Source organism: Chrysemys picta, chromosome 3 (assembly GCF_011386835.1).
Source record: "Chrysemys picta bellii isolate R12L10 chromosome 3, ASM1138683v2, whole genome shotgun sequence".
Classification (NCBI taxonomy): domain Eukaryota; kingdom Metazoa; phylum Chordata; order Testudines; family Emydidae; genus Chrysemys; species Chrysemys picta.
Window position 1 is genome coordinate 41,112,855 of NC_088793.1, and position 23,737 is coordinate 41,136,591.

The 23,737-nt window shown below is 39.2% G+C and overlaps 1 protein-coding gene and 1 long non-coding RNA gene across 3 annotated transcripts in view; one reads left to right on the forward strand and one right to left on the reverse strand.

Moving 5' to 3' along the window:
• SH3YL1 (SH3 and SYLF domain containing 1) overlaps window positions 1–2,019 on the forward strand; it is a 100,505-nt gene extending 98,486 nt beyond the window's left edge. The window contains exon 10 of one of the 2 annotated variants that reach the window (XM_005289664.4): window positions 1,526–2,019. In XM_005289664.4, coding sequence (XP_005289721.2) covers window positions 1,526–1,722 — 197 coding nt within the window. In that variant the 3' untranslated portion in view covers window positions 1,723–2,019. The remainder of the gene's footprint in view (window positions 1–1,525) is intronic. The other variant, XM_042848771.2, reaches the window with a different exon arrangement.
• A 5,521-nt stretch (window positions 2,020–7,540) lies between these two features.
• Window positions 7,541–23,151, reverse strand: LOC135982211 (uncharacterized). The gene is made up of 3 exons (XR_010599452.1): window positions 23,006–23,151; window positions 10,889–10,946; window positions 7,541–9,825 (listed from the first exon to the last, which is right to left on the reverse strand). It is a non-coding gene; the product is annotated as an uncharacterized LOC135982211 (long non-coding RNA).
• Between the last annotated feature and the right edge of the window lie 586 nt (window positions 23,152–23,737).

The following is a 23,737-nucleotide window of genomic DNA, read 5'->3' on the forward strand; positions in this document are numbered from 1 at the left end:
GAGGTGAATTGAAAAATACTATTTCTTTTGTTTATCATTTTTGCAGTGCAAATGTTTGTAATAAAAATAATGCTATAATCTGAGCACTGTACACTCTGTATTTTCTGTTGTAATTGAAATCAATATATTTGAAAATGTAGAAAAACATCCAAAAATATGTAATAAATTTCAATTGATATTCTATTGTTTAACAGTGTGATTAAAACTGCAATTAATCATGATTAATTTTTTGAGTTAATTGCATGAGTTAATGGCGATTAATCGACAGCCCTACTGGCCACAATTTCTGATTTTATGTAATTTACTTTAAAACTGGACCCTTTCAAACCTTCAGTTTCTTTTTATTTTGTCAAAGACTTTCAGGTGAGATAATATTCATGTAATATGGTCTGCATATAAAATAATTTTTGGTGTTACTATTTTGTTTTAATTCTTTTAATTGCTGGATTGTTCCTTATTTTAGATACATATTATTCCATTGCCAGGTTCACCTACGTAGAGGGAATAGCTCTTATGTACATTTTCTTACACATACTCCTGTCTTATTTTATAGATGGATTTGATTGTATAATAATGACCCAGTATAATGGGAATGAGAGCCATTTATTATTTGGGAGATGGGGTGCTACTTGGCTATGATTGGAGTCAGGGCTTGAAAATATGTACCTGACACTTACTGTTATTCCATAATAGCTCTTAAGATTTTGCACACTGTGTTCAGCACGGCTGGCTCCAGGGTTTTTGCCACCCCAAGCGTCAAAAAAAAAAAAAAAAAAAAAAAAGCCGCGATCGGCGGCAGCTCCACCGCACCGCTTTCTTCTTTGGCGGCAATTCGGCAGCAGGTCCTTCCCTCCAAGAGGGACTGAGTGACCCACCGCCGAAGAGCCCAAAGTGCCGCCCCTTCCCCTTGGCCGCCCCAAACACCTGCTTGCTGAGCTGGTGCCCGGAGCCTGCCCTGGTGTTCAGCTATGTCTTAGGGAATGCTGATTCTTCAACACCCTGGGGCTTTGTCCTGCTCCCATTCACTTTATGGTGCAGGATTGATCCCCTGAAGAGGAAGATCAGCAGTCTGTGTATTGAGGTTCTGTTTTCACTGTGCTCATGGTGACATGACATATTTATTATAAGAACGGCCATACTGGGTCAGACCAAAGGTCCATCTAGCCTAGTGTCCTGTCTTCTGACAATGCCAGATGCTTCAGAGGGAATGAGCAGAACAGGTAATCATCAAGTGATCCATCCCCTGTTGCCTATTCTCAGCTTCTGGCAAACAGAGGCTAGGGACACCATCCCTATGATAGACCAATCTGAGAATGTATTGAAAATGAGCTTCATTACATCTGCAGTTAGAGAGAAAGAGAGTATGTGTGTATAAAACTATAATACACTGAATTTGTTACCCTTATTAGTGGTTCTTTCCATCTTTTAGGGATACTGAATTTGAGAATATACTGTACATGAAATTCAACATGTTAATAAAATCTTTTTAAAATAAAATAAGACTTCAATTGATCTTTCTTTTTAGGGAATTGGAGTAAACCTATGGAAGTGACAGCACTTTATTCATTTGAAGGACAGCAACCAGGTGACTTGAATTTCAAAGCTGGAGATAAAATCATTGTCAAAACCAAAACAAATTCACAGTTCGACTGGTGGGAAGGAAGCATCCGAGGACAAACTGGCATCTTCCCAGCCAATTACGTTACCACGAACTGTAACTAAAATGCATTCAATGGCCTTAATGGTTTTTTTTTTCTAAACTTCTTTTCTGAAATATCCACTGGATGATATACAATCAATTTACAATTTGTATTTTTAACAAATTGTCCTATAAAAATGTTTTTATTCTGCTTCCAATTACAACACATTTTTTAGAGTTGATTTTTGTATGGAAAAAAAATTATAAATATAAAAAGATATATTAGAAGAGTATTTTGATTTTTAATAAGTTATTTTGTCTCTAATGTTCTCTTTCCTTAATCCATAATAAATATTCTCTAATAAACTCTATTCAAGCTACCTATCCGTTGTAGTTTTGCTTGACTCTCAGAAAATGTGTGAGCATTTATTTCAGGGGAGATTGTGGAAAAAGGAATATATGATAGAATAAATTTCCTTTTTTCTTAAGTATCATTTTTTAAGAATGATTTTAGTTACATATCTCTAATACATTCATCACAAGGTGTACTGGTTAGATTAGTAATTTTTTTACAAATCTAATATCAATATATTTGGTTATAGGACAAATAATTCTATACAGATTCTTATATAGCCCTAATCATTGTAGTATCCAAGTACTTTCCAGTAGTGTATAAAAATAAGTGACTATCATCTGTTGTATGTGATTCGTTCTTTCTCTAATCCTCTTCCTAGAGGGAGAACTGTGTGTGCACTGTAGTGTTTTGTTCGGTAAGTGTTTTTTAAATTGTGTGTTTTTATATTAGAGAAGAGGCAAGGTTGAAGAAGTGCAGCTTGTATTTGAAGCAGAATGTGGTGATGGTTCTGATAATAATAATTAATGGAGATATCCTATCTCCTAGAGCTGGAAGGGACCTTGAAAAGTCATCGAGTCCAGCCCCCTGCCTTCACTAGCAGGACCAAGTACTGATTTTGCTCTAGATCCCTAAGTGGCCCCCTCAAGGATTGAATTCACAACCCTGGGTTTAGCAGGCCAATGCTTAAACCACTGAGTTATCCCTCCCCTCCTCAGTGGGTTGGTTATCCCTCAAACCACTGAGCTATCCCTGATGGTCCTCAGTTCCCTGAAAAATCTCTCTCTTCTGCACAGATAAGCTTTACACTTGCGTTAGAATGTAAGTTAGCAAAAAAGTTCAAATTGTACAGTTATCCTCCTTTTTCTTTAGAAAAATTTTTATACACTTAGTGTTAAAGGAAAGGACAACTTGGGGAAAATAAAAGAGAAGACAGGATTAATATGAATGAATAGAAGAAACATTATTTGATGGTGTATGAGTAATATTGTTAAATATCAATGCTTAGCATCTCTATACCACTTTTCATCCATAGATCTCCACTTAATTTACAAAGGTAGGTAAGTAAAATAATTCCCATTTTATAGATGCAGTAAATTTTGTTCACAGAGAGATTGTGATTTGCCCAAGGCAATATGGCAAGTCAGTGGCAGAGATAGAAATAGGATTTAGGTCTTCTGACTAACAATTCAGCATTCTATCCATTGGGCCATGCTGAATTAACATTATTTAATTTCTGGCATAGTATCATAGAAGTGTAGGACTGAAACGGACCTCAATAGGTCATCTAGTTTAGTCACATGCACTCAAGGCAGGACTCTGGAATAACTAGACCATTCCTGACAGGTGTTTGTCTAATCTGGTCTTTAAAACTCCAATGACAGAGATTCTGCAAGCGCAGTAGGCAATTTTTTCCAGTGCTTTAACCACCCTGACAGTTAGTAAGTTTTTCCTAATGCATCAAAGGATATAATTACACTTCCTTATAGGTTGTTCTTTATCAGCCAAAAAAAATGTGTTAAGGAGAGATCATTCCCCCATCCTTAGGACTTTTGTTTTATTTCAATCATGCCTGCAAAGGTTGCTATAATCCTTTCTGTCTACCGGGTTCACTAATTCTGACAATGGGTTTTGCTATTTTGGAAGCAGAGGTAAATATGTGGGTTCTGGTTGTCAATTTAGCTTCTTCCACTGAAAAGCTCTCCAGTTCTCTATCTCCAGAGCTGCAAAAAAGGTATAGACATGCCCTCTGCAGTGCTCAAGTGTTGTCCCCAATATTTGAAAAACTGGGACTCAAACATCCTCGCAATATTTCACGCAACATTTACAGAAATAACTGCCTTCATAAGGATTGCTTTACCATCCAGCAATAGGTAGAAAGAGAGCCTCCAAATTCTCTATTGTTAGATGATACACATCAGAAGCTTATTAAGGAGAAAGAAGAAAAATCACAATCATCCCTGTATGCAGTATGTGCCACATGATGAGTTAACCTGTCCCTACAGTTCATTTTAGCATTCATTATTTCAATCTTTCCTTCCACTGAAGTCAAACAAAGATTGATTTTCTAGTCTGGAGAAGATTTCTTCAAATGTCACCCTTGTGATTTGTTCAGACAGCACCACACTCAATTTCAGTGTTGAACCTGTGCATGTGTTTTGCTTTTCCTTATTTTTTTGGAGGGCACAAAGTACTTCCTCCAAAGAGTAATGGTTTGAGTAAATAGACAGGATAGTGTGATCTGGTAAACAGAATTGACAATCTGTGGCCCCTCAGTCCCACACTGAGGTCTTGCCATGTTTAACTGGGAGCTTTAGAAATACTTGAAATGAAATGATGGAGATATCCTATGTCGTAGAGCTGGAAGGGACCTTGAAAGGTCATCAAGTCCAGCCCCCTGCCTTCACTAGCAGGACCAAGTACTGATTTTGCCCCAGATCCCTCAGTGGTCCCCTCAAGGACTGAACTCACACTCACGACCCTGGGTTTAGTAGGCTAATGCTCAAACCACTGAGCTATCCCTCCCTCACATTACCCAACTGTAGTATTGTTAGTTAAATGTTCAGGGAGAGGTGGGAAAGGCTGTTAGTCACAAGGAGTAAAGTCCTTTGCCTTTGATAATAGTTAAGGCTGTGAGTTGTCACAGAGGTCATGGAAGTCACGGATTCCATGACTTTCCGTGGTCTCCAGGACTTCTGCAGCGGCCGATGTGCCTGGCCTGGGGACAGCTCAGGCAGCCCCTGCACCAGTCGCACTGCCCACGGCTGGGACAGTCTCAGGCCACAACGCCCCCCAGCAACAGCAGGAGTTTGGGTGTGGGAGGGGGCAGGGCATGGTAGGCTCTGGGTGGCACTTACCTCAGGGGGCTCCCCAGAAGTGGCGACATCCCCCTCACTCAGTTCCTAGGCAGAGGTGTGGCCAGGCAACTCTGCGCGCTGCCTCCACCTGCAGGCACCACCCCGCAGCTCCCATTGGCCATAGTTCTCAGCCAATGTGAAGCCGGCATTTGGGGCGGGGGCAGTGTGCAGAGCTGCCTGGTCACGCCTCCGCCTAGGAGCTGAGCAAGGGGGATGTCCCTGCTTTCAGGGAGGCACGGAGCCAAGTAGGGAGCCTGCCACCCCCTCCCCCATCAGCAGCAGGTGTCCTGGGCCACACACCACCACCTGCCTCCCCGCCCCAGCACCCATGGTACCCCCAGACTGCCACCCTCAGCACCTCCGGGCCACCCCTCCTCCAAGATTTAGTCAGGGGTATATAGTAGAAACCATGGACAGGTCACAGGCCCTGAATTTTTGTTTACTGCCTGTGACCTGTCCATGACTTTTACTAAAAATACCCATAGACTAAAATGTAGCCTTAATAATAATATATAAATAATTAGTAACACATTTGAAAGTGCGCGCACATTTTAAAGCATACAGGATGGTTAAACTCTTCTTTGCAATGTATGTTAATTACATAGAGTTGTCCTCAGTGAGTTGTAGCATTGTCATTTTTTGGATATTAGTTTTAAATCCTAAACCAACATAAAAATTGCATAACTTCTGATCAGATTTTGCCTTTTCATAACCTTGATGATAACAAATCCTTCCTTATATACAAGCTTAAATCTCCACGAGGTTAACATCTGCTGCATTTCAGCAACAAATTAGTAAATAATCCCATCCATGACTTTCATGCCAAGGCAAGCATTCCATCTATTGGAATTTACACAAAAATATTGCTCTCGGATCTACTTTTCCTAATTATTCTTCATATAAATAATTATTTAAGAATTGTGTTTTAATAGAGGTTTGCTCAAACCTACTTAACCTTCCTTTAAATAACATCCTGACTGTCTATTTCCCCAGGAATAGGATGTTGGAGAGGGGAAAATACTTGGCAAGATCTTCAGTGCTGAGTGTTGGCTCGTTGGGGAATGGGCAGTCTATTGCATTTTTTCAAGCAGATTGGTAGGTGTTGCTGTACCGTATCCATAATTAAATTTGTACAAATCTCAAAGCCAAGATTTTAAAAAATGTGCCCTTCGTTAAACTCAATCCATATTCTAGGCACATAAATAAGTTGTCTGATCTCCAAAAGAGCTGCGTATTCAGCAGCTTCCATTTACTTTAATTGAAGTCATGGGTGCTCAGCACTTTAGAAAATCACACCACCTATTTATGATGCCTAAAGTTAGATGTGGGAGCCTAACCACAGGCATCTATTTTTGAAAATCTTGGCCAAAATGACCTTATAAACCAGTGGTTCTCAAACTTTTGTACTGGTGACCCCTTTCACATAGCAAGCCTCTGAGTGCAACCCCCCTTATAAATAAAAAACACTTTTTTATTTATTGAACACCATTATAAATGCTGGATGCAAAGCAGGGTTTGGGGTGGAGGCTGATGGCTCGTAACTCCTGAGGGGTCCCAACCCCCAGTTTGAGAACCCCTGTTATAAACAGTTTGGTTGAGCATCCAGACTTATCCAACACTTACTAGAAACAGGTCAGTCTGAAAATTTCATGGGAATAGGTGTGTCTGTGAGATTTCCATTGGTTCTTGGTCTTGGTTGAGTTCAAAATATTACAAAGAAAGATTCTTAGTGTTTTTAACTCATTTTTTCCCCCATGCCTTAAGTGTAAGCAAAAAAATTAACCAGCTTCATCCTTCACCAATTTTGGTTGGAATTCTGTGGAAATATTGGGTCTAAATGTTATTGAGAACACACCAATTCATCTACCTCTAATCCTAATAGTGAATAGATTTTATTCATTTTTTATAGCTACAGTATATAGCACAAATGAAGGAGTGGTGCAGCTGTAAATACAGTGTAACTTCACGGACTGCACTGGAGTTACTCCATAATTACATCTGCATCAGTGAGAGCAGTCTTTAGATCTGACTTTTCAGCAACTGAAAGGCATTGTAGGTTGTACAGGGCCGGCTCCAGGGTTTTGGCCACCCCAAGCAGCCAAAACAAACAAACAAACAAAAAAAAGCCGCGATCGCGATCTGCGGCGGCAATTCGGCGGGAGGGACCGTCCGCCGAATTGCCGCCGAATACCTGGATGTGCCGCCCCTCTCCGGAGCGGCCGCCCAAAGCACCTGCTTGAGAAGCTGGTGCCTGGAGCCAGCCCTGAGGTTGTATAACTGCTTAGTTCAGCGATTCTCAACCTTTTACCTACCAGGATCTTCCTTTATCTAGCTGGGCCCCTTCTTTCATTTAGCCATACGGAAATGTCAGGATTGTCCCTGCCCACTGACACGTTTGCAACACCAAGGTTGAGAATCTCTATCTTGTTCAAAATACAAATACCTATAATAAGTGCAAAAGGAATGCAGAAAATTACAGGCAGAGTTTGATTTTGGTATGCAGTTATATTTTACACTAATAAAAGTTTTGGCTGAGTAAAGATCCAGGCTTCATGGTAGAGAATTGCTTGATTGCAGAGTTTGAGGATGATGTGAGTCTGATGTCACCTCTGTGATGTGCTTCTGAAAGACAATTTAGGCTTATGAAATTTTGCTATAAGCTATATAAATAACACAAGCTGAATACTGTAACTTCATCCATATATTTATCCATTATTACAGCTACTGATTGGCTAAGAAATTTACACACAGCTAGTCTGTGCTTAGACATCCTATTGTTTTTGTTATCCTGTGTTTTCTTTTACGCACTTGCTATCTCATCCATCTGTTATGTTTGATCTTGTAGACTGTGTAAGCATTTTGGGGCAGAGGCTCTTAGATACTGCATGTTGGCATAGTGCCTAGCACAATGGGGTCCCAATCTTATTGAGGCCTCCAGTATAAATGTTAAACACTACTCCTCTTTCCCCTCTCAGCAGTGAGTAGGTAATGTGTAATCATTGGAGTGGCTAAGTTCTCCTGAAAAGTTTGGTTAAATAAATAAATTCTTACTAATGGTAAGAAGTACATAGGTTATCTGTAGACGCTAACTGTGGCCTTTTAAAACCAAGTAATCCATTGGGCGCATAAACAATAAGATTATAGGGCTCTGTAAATTTATTTTCTCCATGATATTTGCAGTATCTGCTTATACTTTGAAATATTCTCCTCTTCATTTCCAGTGATATGGTGTTTTTCATCCTCAAACTTCAAATCACTTTATATTCTAATTGTTGGTTAAGTAATTAATAACATGAGTTAAATCTCACAACATATCTGGGCAATACTGTTGAGCATCATAAGAGGAAATATATAGATACAAATGTATTTTTACTATTGACAGCCTCAGTTCATACACCTTTCTGGGGGATATTTTGGGTTTACAAAGTATCACATATACATGAGTACCATTGTACATTGTTTTCATTAAATACAAGTTTTAGCCAAAACAAATTTCCCTTTAAACAGAGATGCAGTCTTTTTGAGGATTGATCTTGATTTAAGTTATAGTGAGACTTTCTTCAGTCTTTATTTTCTGTGAAACATAGACCTGCCAATTACACTTTAAAATTTGACTCGCATTATTAGTTGCACTCAGTCTGGCATTTCCTTCAATGTGTCCTTTGTATTTTAATGTTCCTAATTTCCTTCCTTCATATTTAATTCCAAAATTAAGGCCACATTTCAGCCATAAACCCAAAGCAGCACTCTCACTAGTTGTCAGCAATCAGATTCTGACAAACATGTATAAAAACATAACCCTTTATAAATCATAGCAGCCGTAAAATGTGTCTGATATGTTTTGGGTCACTTCTTTTGCATATCTGATTTAATTCTTTTCAAATGTGGATCTTAAGTTTCCTTGTAGCAAAACTAAAATAATTAACAGCATGGATGTAATCCAGCTCCGCTGGAATCAATGGGATTCTTTCCATTGACTTCATGGGCTTTGGAACAAACCCTCTATCATTTGAAATCTATGATTATTTCTGTTTTCAATGGGAGCAGGATCCTGTTCAAGTAAATACAATATAGAGAAGATTATTGATATCTGTTTACATAATTTTGAGGACCCATCTAATCAGAATACTTTTTAGAGCCAGCAAACTCACTAGCCTCGTGTACTAATTTAGTTTTCCAATATCTCATATGGAGCAGCAGACAAGGTATTTATTTTTCCTCACTACATGTTTACATACTAGCCTTTATCTGAATGGTTATAACCACCATATTGACAAATTGTTACTTATTCTCTAGGCTGGAACTTGCATCACCAAAGAATAAATTCTGTCCATCTCATTGAAATGTTTGAATGTACCCAGCTTGATATTTATCCTCTGCAGTTAAATATTTATCAGCTGCATGAAGAACTTTAAGATCTGTCAAAAATACTGACTAGTTTCATTCCACTCTGCAGCTGCCCTCTGAGCAAGAAAGTGTTTTCTTTGTCTTCACCATAAAGGGCTGGGGGAAAACAATCAAGGTACCATTTTCCTCCACACTTTGTCAGATAAAGGGGTTTGCTTTATGATAGTGAGTATCCAAAAGGCTGCTTTTAGTTTGGTGTACTGCTGAGTGCTCTCATACCCGAGAAAGCCTTTCAAGAATTGCAATAAATGTAATTCAGTTTTGTTCATGCTATGAAGTGAAGTATAAGCATCATAAGAGCACTTCTGCTACATGAAACATGCAGTGTCAAAGCCTATAATACTGAAGATTGCTTGCCCTGCTAGAGTGTCATTTCTTCATCCAGTTAAGAGATCAGTCTACATGATAAGTGCCATACACAAATGTTGTTCTTTCAGTTCAGATGTAGAGGTTGCATGTCCATCCTTTCCTCTCACATGACCCACTAAGTTGCTCAAGGCGACCTCATTTCAAACTCCTAGTAAGTTCCAAAACTGGATCATACATCAAACTGATATACCAGTGCAAACCTGAGTGAAGAATGGGGGAAAAAAAATTATATATATAAAATCAGTGGAGGGGAAAGATATTGGGAAAAATAATAAAAATAATTTCATATCTATTTTAGTAACAGAAAATGATACAGGATACTGGCAATTATTAATTCCTGATGCTTCTTTTGACACATTAAAGTTTTTTTGTTGTTGTTCTGTTTTGTTTGTTACTAAGGTGGAAGCTGAATGGAAAAAATATAACCCCTGGCTCTTTATGTTCAGAAGAGCTCTGTCCAAGCCTTTCATTCAGATTGCTAAAATACCCAGCAGGTTATTGTTCACTTAACATTTCTGAACTGATTGGCAAAAGAGATAAACAATATAAAATGAAGGGAGAAGTTCTTCATTGGTACAGATCACATCAAAGCATCTTTCTTATTTAAGTACTTGTAAAAGTACCGTGCTGCTGAATGGATGGTCTTAACCCAGGGTTACTTAATTTAAAACTGCTAATTTTCTACAATATATTCAGAAATGTGCTTGCCAAATCCTAGGGATTCATGTACCTTGGAATCCCTTTCTGTTACAAATTATTACATTAATAAATACATTTCTTTGGCTCTCTAGAGGAGGAATATGAAATAAATCAGAATGTAGGTATTTCATGCTCTTACATAAAAACCTCCACAATTATTTTCTATAATGTGAAGAGGTTTCCATTAACAGCTAGATTCCAAGATCTAAGTGAACAAAATGTTTAACAGGAGACTCAACAACTTCACATTAATAGCTCTCAGCTGACAGTGTGAAATTTTGAAATTATTGATTATAATTCAAATGTGATATACTAACTTTAATACAGCATGCAAGCAACATGTGCAGGCAAGCCAGATGCAAAATGTAAACATTATCTAAACAGAGCTGATTTCAAATGTTTCAAATGTAAATAAAACACTGGGTGGTCCTTCAGACTGTCAGCAATCATTATTTCCTCCAACATAAACAAGGCTGTCAAACAGGATTTTGTCACAACTATAAAAGTCATTCTTCACTAGTAAATCCTAGGCTGTTTCTTCTTTTAAAAAATGCAGTTCTTTACCTTTAGAATAGATGAGTTCCTTTCCAGATTTGTATGAAATAATTTTGCAAGTTAGTTCCTAAAAACAACAGTAGATGTTGGAACAAAATTAGAGTAGGAAAAAATAAATGTAGTAGGCTTAGTAAAGAGATGACCCTTAAGATTTTACCATTTGTCTTCAATAACTACATAACTGTTTTCACCTACATAACCTCAGTGTTTGAGGTGTTTTCTATATGCTATACTTCACTAAGAAAATGTTTCTAAAGGCTACCATTTGGATTGAAAGAATACTAAATTATTAGTTGAAAGTGAACCAAAATATTAGTATGGATGAAGTCCTTATACAGTAAGTCACTAGGTCCCTACATATTTGATGAAGTATACACTGTATTATCATCCATGTTACCAGTTAGACAGATCCTCACCCTATACCAACTGAAGTCAAAAGGAGCTTTGCCATGGGCTCCAATGTGGATGGGATAGGTTGTTAGAGAACAGAACACAAAAATGTTCAATTCATTTCACTAATTTATTAATATATATGAAAGACTAACTCTTACATAGTGTTAATGGAAAATAATCATTTTTTCAGGCTCTCTTTGCTGCTTGGTTCAGGTTTCCATATGGGAAATGGCCCTCTAGGCATGTGTCCTGAGATTCACAAGGGAATCTGGTTTCCCTCACACAAGATGTTGGATCGCTACTGAGACGCGCCTGCTCCCTGTTTCTCCTGGCAGGGAGCCATGGAGAAACATGGCCATGGTACCATTGGTTCACCTTCTTTGCAGGAAGTACAGCCTGCAGTTCAGAAGGGGGAGATAATGTTACAAGCAGCAGCAATAGCTTCCTGGAGCAGTTCCACTGTGAAATATACCAGTTTTTGAAGAGAACATGCGATGATGAAGTGAGTATCTTTGTGCTTGCAGGGATGCGAGTGCATCTCATACATGTTCCTCTTCCTCCCCTCCTTTTCTTTTCAGCCTGTATTTCACTCTTTCGCTCCTCTTAGCCCTGCGTAGTGGAAAGGAGCTTAGGGCTCCCCAGACTATCAAGAATTTGATTAAATATCACAGACTTTCCTGGCAGAGAGAATCCTGAATGTTCCCTATGGCAACCAGCAGCAGCAGAAGGGAATTAATACTTCCTGTCCTCTATGTCAGGTGGAAAGGTCCTGAAAGTCCATGGAACCAGCATGCATTTAATTTTTTACATGAAAATTATGGAGAGCTTTTCAAAGCCACCTGTCATGGTGCCCAAGTGCAGCTGGCCCTGTCCTTTTGCAGACCCTCTTGAGTGCACCTTTCACGGAACTGGTTTTGCTACCTTTAACTGTCTGTGCATAGAACCCTGTGACTCTATCACTTAGTTTGGATCCCTGGGTTGCAGCCCCCTTGTTCCCTGCCTCTGATAGCATGACAGGGCCAAATGTATTTGGTATCTGCAAGAAACTTCCCCCTAGGAGCTTATGATCAGTTGCTGATTAAAGTGACTAAGAACAGTTCCTTCAAAACAAGCTTATCGTTTATTCATCCAGATGTATGTAGCAAGCAGAGAAAGAGTTAAAACAACAAAAGTCTGTTTACATCTTATCTTACCTGAACCTTATCCTTTCCTTGCAAGTTTTGCTAAGTTCCACTTACACCAGATACCACCTTCTGTGGGTTGGGAGAGACTTCCTTGCTGCAGCTTCTCTCTCTCTCCCCCCTACATCCTCAGTAGCTGCTGACCACTCAATTCCCACCCCCCACTTTTACCCTCCCCCGTCCTACTTTTCCAGGGGGGGTGTTTTTAACTGCTTATGATCTTTATGATCTCTAGGCTCTGGCCTTGGCAAAACAGTAGTGTAACTGTCCTGGCACCTGAAAACACCATCTTCCCAATTAATGGTCCAGCCATTGTCATCTTAATTCCTGTGAAACTGTTTACCCCACATGCCTTCTCTACCGTTGTTTCCTTTCCTGCTTGCTATTCCTAACAGACCATTTTTATTCAACTCGGTGTAGTCAGACAGAATAATATCAAGCAGGTAAACTGAGTTATGTACTATTCCTTAAGAAAATAGTACTAATAGCTCCCTTATTCTCCACACCATCAAGGTGATTTAGATGCCCAATTCACTTTAATTTTAATGTGCACATCCACATCCTGTAGGTAATTTTGAAAATTTCAGCTTTAAGGCACAATTTTTTTGGAAGTAACTGGTAGTTAAAAACTCTCAGCACCTTGTAGAAAGGAGCCCTTTGTTCCTTCCTTGTAAACCCACTCTGAGACTATAAAATGTTAATAGTGACATGGACTATTACCACATGTTTTTGAGTGGATTTTAAATTTAACTTTCATCAAAGTGACAATGTGTTTTAAACAAATCTTTCACACATATGTTAAAAGGTTTGGGCAAGTGTTTGATTGGAAGGAAGCTATAAATGGAGCAGCTTAATCCCAGACTGGACTGGCCATGGTGATGAAATATTAAAAAAAAGAGGGCCTGAACTGAAGAGGGAAATAAAGCTGTTGGATGCTGAGATATAACAGCACTGGGGCTATAGAAGCCCCCAGACAGATAGATCAAAAGAAGCCTGTTGCAGGATGTGAGATTGTTGATTCGAATGACAAGCAGGCCTTTAATAAAATATTGCGTACTCCCAAATTGTAGTGACATCCCTGTCTCTGGACTAACGTGAATGTAATTGATGAAATGGTTGTGAATTGCTTCCTTGGTGTGGGTGGTTTGTTTTGGCTTGGTTTTTATTTTTTTGGTCTGTGCATCTATTACTCACTAATTTTTATTAATACACGTATCTTATTCAGTATATGCATATTGACACAGTCCAGGAAGTGTGACAAAGTTAGAAAAGCAACATCCTAGTAGGCATTCATATAGACCATGTATTGATTTTCTCCAATTATCTTTCTACCCCAAGCTATACTCCCTCAACAAAATTATTTTATTTCCTTTATTCACTTAAATGATTTGGTTTATTAATGGATTATTTTCTCTAAGGGTTGACAAACTGCATTCTTCAGCATTATGGAAGAGTTTGATCCCAAGGCTACTGAAATCAATAGAAGTCTTTCCATGGAGCTCATCTGGATTTGGATCAGGCCTTAACTGCCCACAGTCAATATTCTGGAGTTTTATTTCATTGATCACTACAAAGGAAGGCAAATATTACAGAGAGGCAAAACTGTTTAATACAGTAATAGATGAACCTTGTGAGATATCAAATGCATTGATATTCTAATGATTGTAGAGAGTTGAAGCCACTAAACTCTGTCCAATCTTGCTTTTAATAGTGTGGTTTTATTTTATCTCTACGTACGGTATATACATTATTTATCACTAATTTTTAGAATTGGTTGGTTCATGTCACAGATTGTTTAATTTAGGTCAAATAGGACAGATGTTTGGTTAGCGAATCTTTCTGTGTGAATCCAGATTTAGGTGCAGGATACTAGTTATTGTCCTCTGTAAAGTTTTAGCCCTGAATTATGCAGGGGGGGGGGGGGGGGGGCAGTGTGACAAAGTCTTAATGATATTGTTAAATAAAAGATGCTTCGTTAGATTTCTGTCACCATGTTTGCTTTGCACTAAACTTTCTGCTTAGTAAGAAGAGAGACAGGAACCTATCTTGTCTAAATGTGATGTGGATGGTATGGAAAGCAGAGTTTTGACTACATTCTTTCAACACTCTCTGCTAGAGGAATTGTGGATCACTTTCCGTAGAGCCATCAGTAAGGATTTCCTATTTATTAAAACACAATCTACAGAAATGGTTCAACACCTTATACCTTGCAATAGTGTTAGTATTTTGTTTGGGTCCATTACTGAAGACCCAGGAGGCTTGGATCAGCATTCACATTGCACTCCCCGTCAGTACCTGGCCCAAGCCATGGAAAATAATAATACAACCAGCAGACCAAATTCGGTGATGAATCTGGTCACGTGACACATGAGGCAGTTTGTGCATATGCTAAGAAGACTGAAGACCCAATTGATAAAGGGAATGCATCTTCTGCTCTCCCACCAAAAAGTAATAATTAGCACTAGGCAGAGGGAATCCAGGGGAAAAGGCAAAAGAATCATTGTCCCTAAGATGAAGTAAGGAGAATGTTGTATTTGGGTAATACCTGCTAGCAAGAAGGGTTTTATTTCTTATTTCTGTCAGGGGTCTGAGGTGAGGAAGCATGACAGAGGAAAAGAACCAGTTTAAAAAAAAAAAAAAGGAAACCTCATGTATGTACTTTACACAAACATGAAAAATATTTTATTTTTAGTTTGAAGAGCATTCTAAAGGCAAATAGAACGTTGTGGGGCAGGGCAAAATATGACAACCTCACAAATATATTTTGCCACTGATTACTCATTTCTCTTAATTACTTAGAATTTCTATCATAGAGGAGATTACAACTGTATCAGACGTGGAGGGTAGTGCATACTATGGGTTGGGCTATAAACTGAAAAAAGTATAGTCTAGAATGAAGAAAGCAGAAATGCAAGGCGCCATACCCACATATATATTAAGAGGTCTGAGGAGGATGGAATCCCAGCATTTTGGGGCCTCTTGAGAAAATGTGGGATCCTTCTGAGAACAATTCAAGTGCTTTGTTTCTTCTAACCTTATCCTTCCACTGAGTGCTATGGACTTTGCAAATGGAAGAACTCGTGCATGAATTTCACAGAGCACTCTGCCAGTGTCTAAATATTTACTAAGCTACCATCCAGAATGTTACGGAGTGTTTCTTGGGGAGCAGATCTGAGAGTGGTGAGTTAAACTCTAAAGGGAACTGACAACTCAGCCGAAGAATTGGCTAGGACCACTAGTGTATGGAAGTCTTCAGTTGTTTTAATTGGGTAATAAGCATCTATAAATCCTAAAACAGAGAGAGCACGGTAGGTGGGATGCAGATCATTAAATCACTGAGAAGTTAAACCAAACTGGGTGAAACTCTGCAGGCTAGGTTCAGAGAAATTTTTTCTTTGGTTTTGATTCAAGCAGATGCATACCATGTTCACTTAGAATGCAAGCCTGTGTTCTGCATTTTGTCTACTATCCTTTCACTTTATGCTCCTCATGGGGGATGCCACAAGAAGGCAAGTGAACACATCCCCCATTTGATTTAGCACAATTTTCATTGTGTGACAGCAATGCAGATGGTCAAATGTGGTTGAAAAGTGCACCATTAGAAGATTTGAGGGTGGATTCTGCCCTCGATGATGCAGCAGTTAGATAGCTGAACAACGTAGATATCGACTTGTGATGCATACAAAATAAGGCCTTGTTCATTTTTGCTTTAAATGTGTATTTCAAAGAAACTTCAAAACAAAATTCCAACAAAACTGTAGATTATGACATGGTTTTGCATCCAAATAATGGAAAACTAAAAAAATTTCAGATGGGCTTGAATGTAAAAACAAAAATCTACCCCGATTAACTTTGAATTGGATCTGGGATCACTTGAAAAGTTCACAAACCTTAATGAATATCATGACAAGCCTGGACAAAGCTTTGAATTTTTAATGTCACCAGAAAGCAAGTGGGTTTCACATAGTTTCCATTTTGTTTTGAAAGCTTACCTCAGTTTGGTACAGTATAAAAAGTTCAGCAATTTCAGAACTGTGAGATCTGCTATTTGCATAAATTAAGGTTTTTAACCAAAACACTGAAAATATTTTGGTTTTCAGCAACTTAAAAATGTTTGCTATTTTGTTTTTTGACAAACCCAAAAATTTTGGTTTCTCTCTTTTTTTAAAATTCATTTTTTCCCCATTTTTGTTGAAAATTTCTCAGATGCCCCCTCTCCTTTCCTCCCCTCCCAGCTCTACTTCACAGGCTTTAGTGCACTGAGACCTTTTCTTATAGTTTAAAGATTTTTTTTTTTAATTTGTTCATTTTAGGTTTCATTTTTCACCTGAAAACCTGAGTTGTTTAAATAGTTTGGGTGGTTCTCCCCCCCCCCCCGACGTAAGTACTTTCACTGAGCACTGTACAATGATTCTCATGCATAAAAGCTGTGGGGTTTATTTTTGCTACAAGTTGTGTCTTTATGCATTTCTGGATTTGTGTAGAGTACAAGTCAAAAAACCATAGTCAAAGGAAAAGTGAATGAAGTTTCTAGATTAGGTATTTGCTTCAGAGACTTGGTTATAAATAAACTGCTGCGGATCATGTTCCCCTTCTCCCTTTCCTGTCTAATTCAAAATAGTCTTTTCTCCTTTCCCTGCCCACACAGAATTGCATTCCCCCCACCCCCTCACCACAGCCATCAGAGAATGAATTTTTCCCTGGCCTGAAGTTGTCTGCATTTCCCACCCTCTTCATAGTTGCCTTTTTGGTTCTAAGAGCTGCTGACTCAGTTTCTCATGCCCCGGGTGACCTCCTCACCGCTGGTATACTCAGTGGGCTTTACACCTGTCAATCACACTAGGAGACAGAAGTTGGCAGCCTCACTTTCAGCCAGCAAGAAATCAGCTAATACTATTCCCTCTCTCCTCCCTTTTTGGCTGACATGTGCCGAGACTGCAGGTAGGAGACTCTCAAAGGTGAAATGCAGGAGTATATGGCACTGCAGCAGAACTTCCAATGAATGACGTTAGGAGAGCATACGCAGATAGAAGGAAATATATTCTGTGTAGTCCAAAACAAAACATAAAAAGTACCTGAAAAATACAATCAAGCTCACAAGGTATTAAAGTGGGATTTAGTTTTACACATTTCTTGCAATATAATGCCATTAGCCTCTTTAGTTATTAGTGTTTATTTATTGAGCATCAATGGTATGCTGAAGACTGAACAAACAGAGGAAGTTGCCTACTGTCTTGATTGTGAGCTAGCTCAAACACTCCATAGTTCAAATCTAGACGATCAATATAGCATATGAAAGTCAATTGGAGTTGTGTGTGCTGAACAGTAAAGTCCTTCAAACTACACTCTTTAATTGTTTTTTATAAATACTTACTGTATTTGTTAAATTAATGTCAAAACACTCTGCTGCAGGGGTATGTAGTAAGGAGGGATTTCAAGGGGGGAAAAGGTGGATTTTGTGTGGCACTTTAATTGTGTGAGATATTTTGTAAAGAGGCAATGCCAGAATGAATATCCTTGGCTGTTTGTATTGTATTTGGCTCATATTAGGAACTAATGTTTACTTTGTTTCATAATTGTATTTCTATTACAATGACAGCATAAAAGCCTGTTTTAAAGTACAATGTTGTAGTATGCAGGGAATGTTCTTTAGTAATGGGATAAGAGAAGAATGGATGAATTGAGTTAAGTTTGGGGATTGTATGGCTAAAAGTCATCAAAATTCGATAGGCCTCACAGAAACTTTAATCACATATCCTTACTCACACAAGTAGTTCCACTGATTTACTTGCATGATTAAGGGTTCAGCTTTAACTTACAGTGTCAGATGCTTGGAAAGTCAGCAAGAGACTGACTCATGTAAAAAAGTAGACCACAAAAGACAATCTTATGGTGGGATTCTTGCGCCCCTTCATTTGGAATGTTAATGACGCAGTTTAAACATTTGAGCGTGGCTCTAAACACCAATGATGGTTGCCTTGAAAAAGTGTATAGTAATAATATCAATACATTTTGAATCCTTATCATAGACTCCTAGGACTTGAAGGGACCTTGAGAGGTCATCTAGGTGAGCTCCCTGCACTCATAGCATGACTAAGTATTATCTAGACCATCCCTGACATGTTTGTCTAACCTGCTCTTAAACATCTCCAGTGATGGAGATTCCACTTTTCCCTAGACAATTTATTCTAGTGCTTAACCACCCTGACAGTTAGGAAGTTTTTCCTAATGTCCAACCTAAACCACCCTTGCTGCAATTTAAATCCATTGCTTCTTATCCTATCCTCAGAGGTTAAGAATAATAATTTTTTCTCCTTCCTCCTTGTAACACCCTTTTATGTACTTGAAAACTGTTAACATGTCTCCTTTCCATCTTCTCTTTTCCAGACTAAACAAACCCAATTATTTCAATCTTACCTCATAGATCATGTTTTCAAGACCTTTAAATCATTTTTGTTGCCCTTCTCTGGACTTTCTCCAGTTTGTCCACATCTTGCTTGAAATGTGGCACCCAGAACTAGACACAATACTCAAGTTGAGGCCTAATCAGCATGGAGTAGAACAGGAGAATTACTTTTCATGTCTTACTTACAAGACTCCTGCTAATATATCTCAGAATGAGGTTTGCTTTTTTTTGGCAACAGTGTTACGCTATTGACTCATATTTAACCTGTGGTCCACGATAGCCCCCAGATCCCTTTCTACAATACTCCTTCCTAGGCAGTCCTTTCCCATTTTGTGTGTGTGCGCAACTGATTTGTTCCTTCCTAAGTGGAGTACTTTGCATTTGTCCTTACTGAATTTCATCCTTCTTAGTTCAGACCATTTCTCCAGTTTGTCAAGATCATTTTGAATTTTAATCCCATCCTCCAAAGCATTTGCTACCCCCCCCCCCAGCTTGGTATCGTCTGCAAACTTTATAAGTGTACTCTCTATGCCATTATCTAAATAATTGATGAAGATATTTAACAGAACCGGACCCAGAACTGATCCCTGCGGGACCCCATTTGATATACCCTTCCAGCTTGACAGTGAACCATTGATAACTACTCTCTGGGAATGGTTTTCCAACCAGTTATGCATCCACCTTATAGTAGTTCCATCTAGGTTGTATGTCCCTAGTTTGTTTATGACAAGGTCATGTGAGACAGTATCAAAAGCCTTTATTTTTATTTTCAATGTCTACAGGCACTTTTCATGACTCTCAGAATACTCTTCCATTTGTCAATTACATCTCAGAACACAACCCTCTTGTGTCAGTTCACGTCATGATGGTATTTATGCTAAAGCCTGCAATAATCTGGTCAATTGGCCATGTAGTCCAAACAGTCAAGAGTTTCTCTCCCACTAAGATGAAAGTGACCAAAAAAACCTTGCAAAGGGACCATTCCAGTTAGAGATCAATCTGGGTGACACTTGATCTGCAAGACAGTTCTATCCCTTTGGGATTTGCCATGATAATGATCTCAGGATGCTGATATGTTGTGGGCTTATTCTGCCTTCAGATTTATGGGCACAACTCCTTTCTGAGAGTCACTTGTGTATGCAAGGACAGAACTGGACCAATGATTTTTGTTTGCCATTCTCAAGAATCCATTTCATTACCTATATACTTTAACCAAACGTGAAACATCCTTCCAAATTAGCACTGTGGTAGCCATCTCAGCAGTGTGTATTGGTGATGTAGTATTGAATGGATATGGAGAATGAACTTCTCATTTATCCATACAGGTAGTCTTCTAGGTAGGAGTAATGACTCATATTGCCCCTAATAAAGTTATAGCAGATCTATACATAAATAGAAGACTTATTTTTCCAGGCCTGACAGCCTTTCACAATACAAAATTTAAACAGATGTTTTTCCACCTATTGGGGGGTTAAATGGTGGTGTGAGTTAGTGCACTATTTTGCATATCTGAATACTCTGGGGTCTTATCCTGCCTTGGCCACAAGTGGAAATAAATTGTGAGCTGCTATCTTAGTCTCCAGGCGAAATGAATCTACATCACCAAAACACAGTGCAGTTGGCCATGATTGGTAATCTCTGCTCAAGAGATCTAGGAGTGAAATACCAGAGTGCTTGCGGATCAGTGACATGGTTAGAGAAAGGGGCTGGACATTGTGTTCAGCTTCTGACTGCCACCTATGATATGTGTGATGTCAGCCAAGTCATTTAACCTTTGTGTGCCTCAGTTTCCTCATGTGTAAAATGAGGAAAATACTACTCATTCATGTTTGTAAAGCACTTTGAGAACTAAGATGAAAATTGCTATGTGCAATGCATTACTGCTATTTCATCATTTCATTCTGTCTATTTGTAATGAACCATTATTGTATTTTACTGTGTAGATGACTGAGCAAAGTTGCACGATTTGCCAAGTTTGCACAGTACCTCTCTACACTATCCCTGATTAGTCTGTTATTAGGGTCCAATCCTATAAATCGCTGAGATCCCTAAGCATTGATGTCGTCAATAAGAGTTAAGGACATTCATCATCTTTTAGGCGCAGGCTTCATGGGCAGTCAGTCTATTGTGCTGTACATCTAAACTTGATGCCCAATTTATGAGATGCAAAGAGACATACTAGGTACTGTACAAAACTCCACTCCTTCCCTGCAATGACTAATCACGTTTGCAGACCTAAATTTCACAGGACATTATTTTCTACATTACAGAATTTGCAGCATTACTACATTCCCACACTATCAACAAAACCATATCCTCAAGTAGAATTACAATCTCATGCAAACTCCAGCTGTACTAAACATCCATCACTCCAAAAAGCAACCCTTTGGCCCCTTTTTATTTTCATAATTAGATGTACATTATCAAAAAGAAACAAGAACATGGGAAAGGAAAATAAATTTAAAATAAGCATCAAACTGTGGGAACCTGCAGGGGAAAAAAGGAAAGAAAAGAAAGTGAATTTAATAATTCTCCTTTGCAACAATATTAAAAAAAAAAATCTACAAAAAGTCCAGTCATGTATGTACTGAATTTATTTATAGGTGAACTCACTGCCTGAAAACTTGTCTGCTTTACACTAAAGAAAACAAACCTCTACATAAATAGCTCTTTTCAAAAAGATTATAAAAATCTCCATTCCCTGATACTGAAATGGTCCAACAGCCAATGGGAGGCCTGACTAAAGGGCTGCATCTTACATTGCACCTTATAGCTTGCCAACATTGGGGTCTGGCAGCCTGCAAGAGAACGTGATTTCCAGAGCGATGGACCCTCTGCTATGAGCACCCTGTTTTAGTATGGAAAGATCTACCCTAAAACTACTGACATCAGGAAATCGCCATATTCCGTAACTGCTGTAACATCATGAACCCAGAAAAAACAAGTTTCCACTGCTATTGAGTATTCAGGCAGGGATGAGCTCTCAAATGGATGGGACCCTCCGCCTGCCACTGAGGGCTTTACAGATCCTAAACAAAGACTTGAACGGCACAGTCAGAATCAGGGAAAATAGATGTCATATGTTTATGTTTATACACCCATTGAAGTCAGTGGTGGTGTTTTCATGGATTTCAATGGGCTTGGGATCAAATGCTAATGATATGCTCCACTTAAGAAATGAGCCACTACATTAAGCACTAGGTGGAAATTTTGGGGAACATTTAAAAATAAAACACTTTAATCTGGCATTTGAGTTTACAAATGCTATAGGTTCATAGATTCCAAGACCAAAAGGGACCATTATGATCATCTAGTCTGACCTGTATAACACAGGTCGTAGAACTTCCCCAAAATAATTCCTACAGCATAGCTTTTAGTCAAACATCCAATCCAATAGCCAGTAATGGAGAATTCACACAACCCTTTGGTAAATTGTTCCAATGGTTAATTACCCTCACTGTAACAAATTTATGCCTCATTTCCAGTCTGAGTTTGTCTAATTTCAATTTCCAGCCATTGGATTGTGTTATACATTTGTCTACTAGATGGAAGACACCCATTATTAAATATTTGTTACCCATGTAGGTATTTACAGACTTTGATCTTTACCTCCATAACCTTCTTTTTGTTAAGAACAATAGATTATTATACTAAACAAAATAGGTCATTGTGATGAGACCCTAATACAAGGAATGGTCACCGCCCCAGGCAAACCACAGATGGTAAAAGACCATCAATGTTGTTAAGAACAGCGATGGATTCAATAGTATCTAAAATTGTGGTGGTGTATGCACACTCCATCTCCTACCAGGATGGATAGTGAGTTTGTGGAGACTGCGATTACTGTCTACCCAACTGTCTCAGACCCCACCACACTGAGGTCCAAGGGTCAGAGCAAAAGCAGCAGCCCTGGTGTTTGGGGCAGCATAGACTAGCTGCCAGAGTCAATACAGCAGCCCTCCAATATGGGGCAGTGTAGCCTAGTGACCAATACCCAAGGGGCTGAAACTGAGGGGGTTGGCAGCCCCAGTAGGGGGGCACAGACCCACATGACTCCTCTGGGTCAGCAGGGAATCCCACCAAAACATGCTGATCTCACACAGGTGGGAGATACCACTCACTCACTCTCCCTGGGTCACTTCCTACCGTGCTTCCTGAAGCTGCAGTCCATGGGGTATCAGGATCACTGGGCTCCTCAATGCAGGTAATTCCCTGGGGCTCCATTGGCCACAGATCTCCAGTCTAGTTCTCAAGCTCTTCAGCTCCCACAAGCAAGGGCTGTTGACAGCTTCGCAATTGGAAACTCCACCAAAGAAGCCAGGCCACTCTCTTTTATACTAGCATAGCACTTGGAGCATGCCCAGTATGGTCTGAGGGGCAGGACTTCCTCCGCCCATAGTGTGGTGTTAACCCTTTCTGGCCACTGGCCCAGTGTGGGGTATGCACACCCTGTCACACAGGTGTATGGACTGTATTGGCACAGATCAGGCACATGCCTCCGCAGGAAGAACAGAATGCATAATCACAGTCCTAGTCCATACTGCTAGGGGTTTTCCTTTGCTTACAAGCATCTCTACCATTTTACCTAAGTTTAAATTAGTTTAATCATCTCCATCTCTCCATTTCCATAAGACATGGGGAAAACATGCCGGCTGCATGAGAAGCAGATCAGATGTAGATCTCAGTGTAATGCATATATGACACTACAAAACATCTGACTGTTTCCTCTCATACATTGCACAGGAGGAGTCAGAAGACGAAGCTCTGTAGGACTCTGCACATAAAACCCCTTATGGACAGGGCCCTATTAACCAAAAGGGACATGATGACTGGGCATAGGGTATAGCAAATGTGAAGGGTGGAGCACTAGTGTTGTGA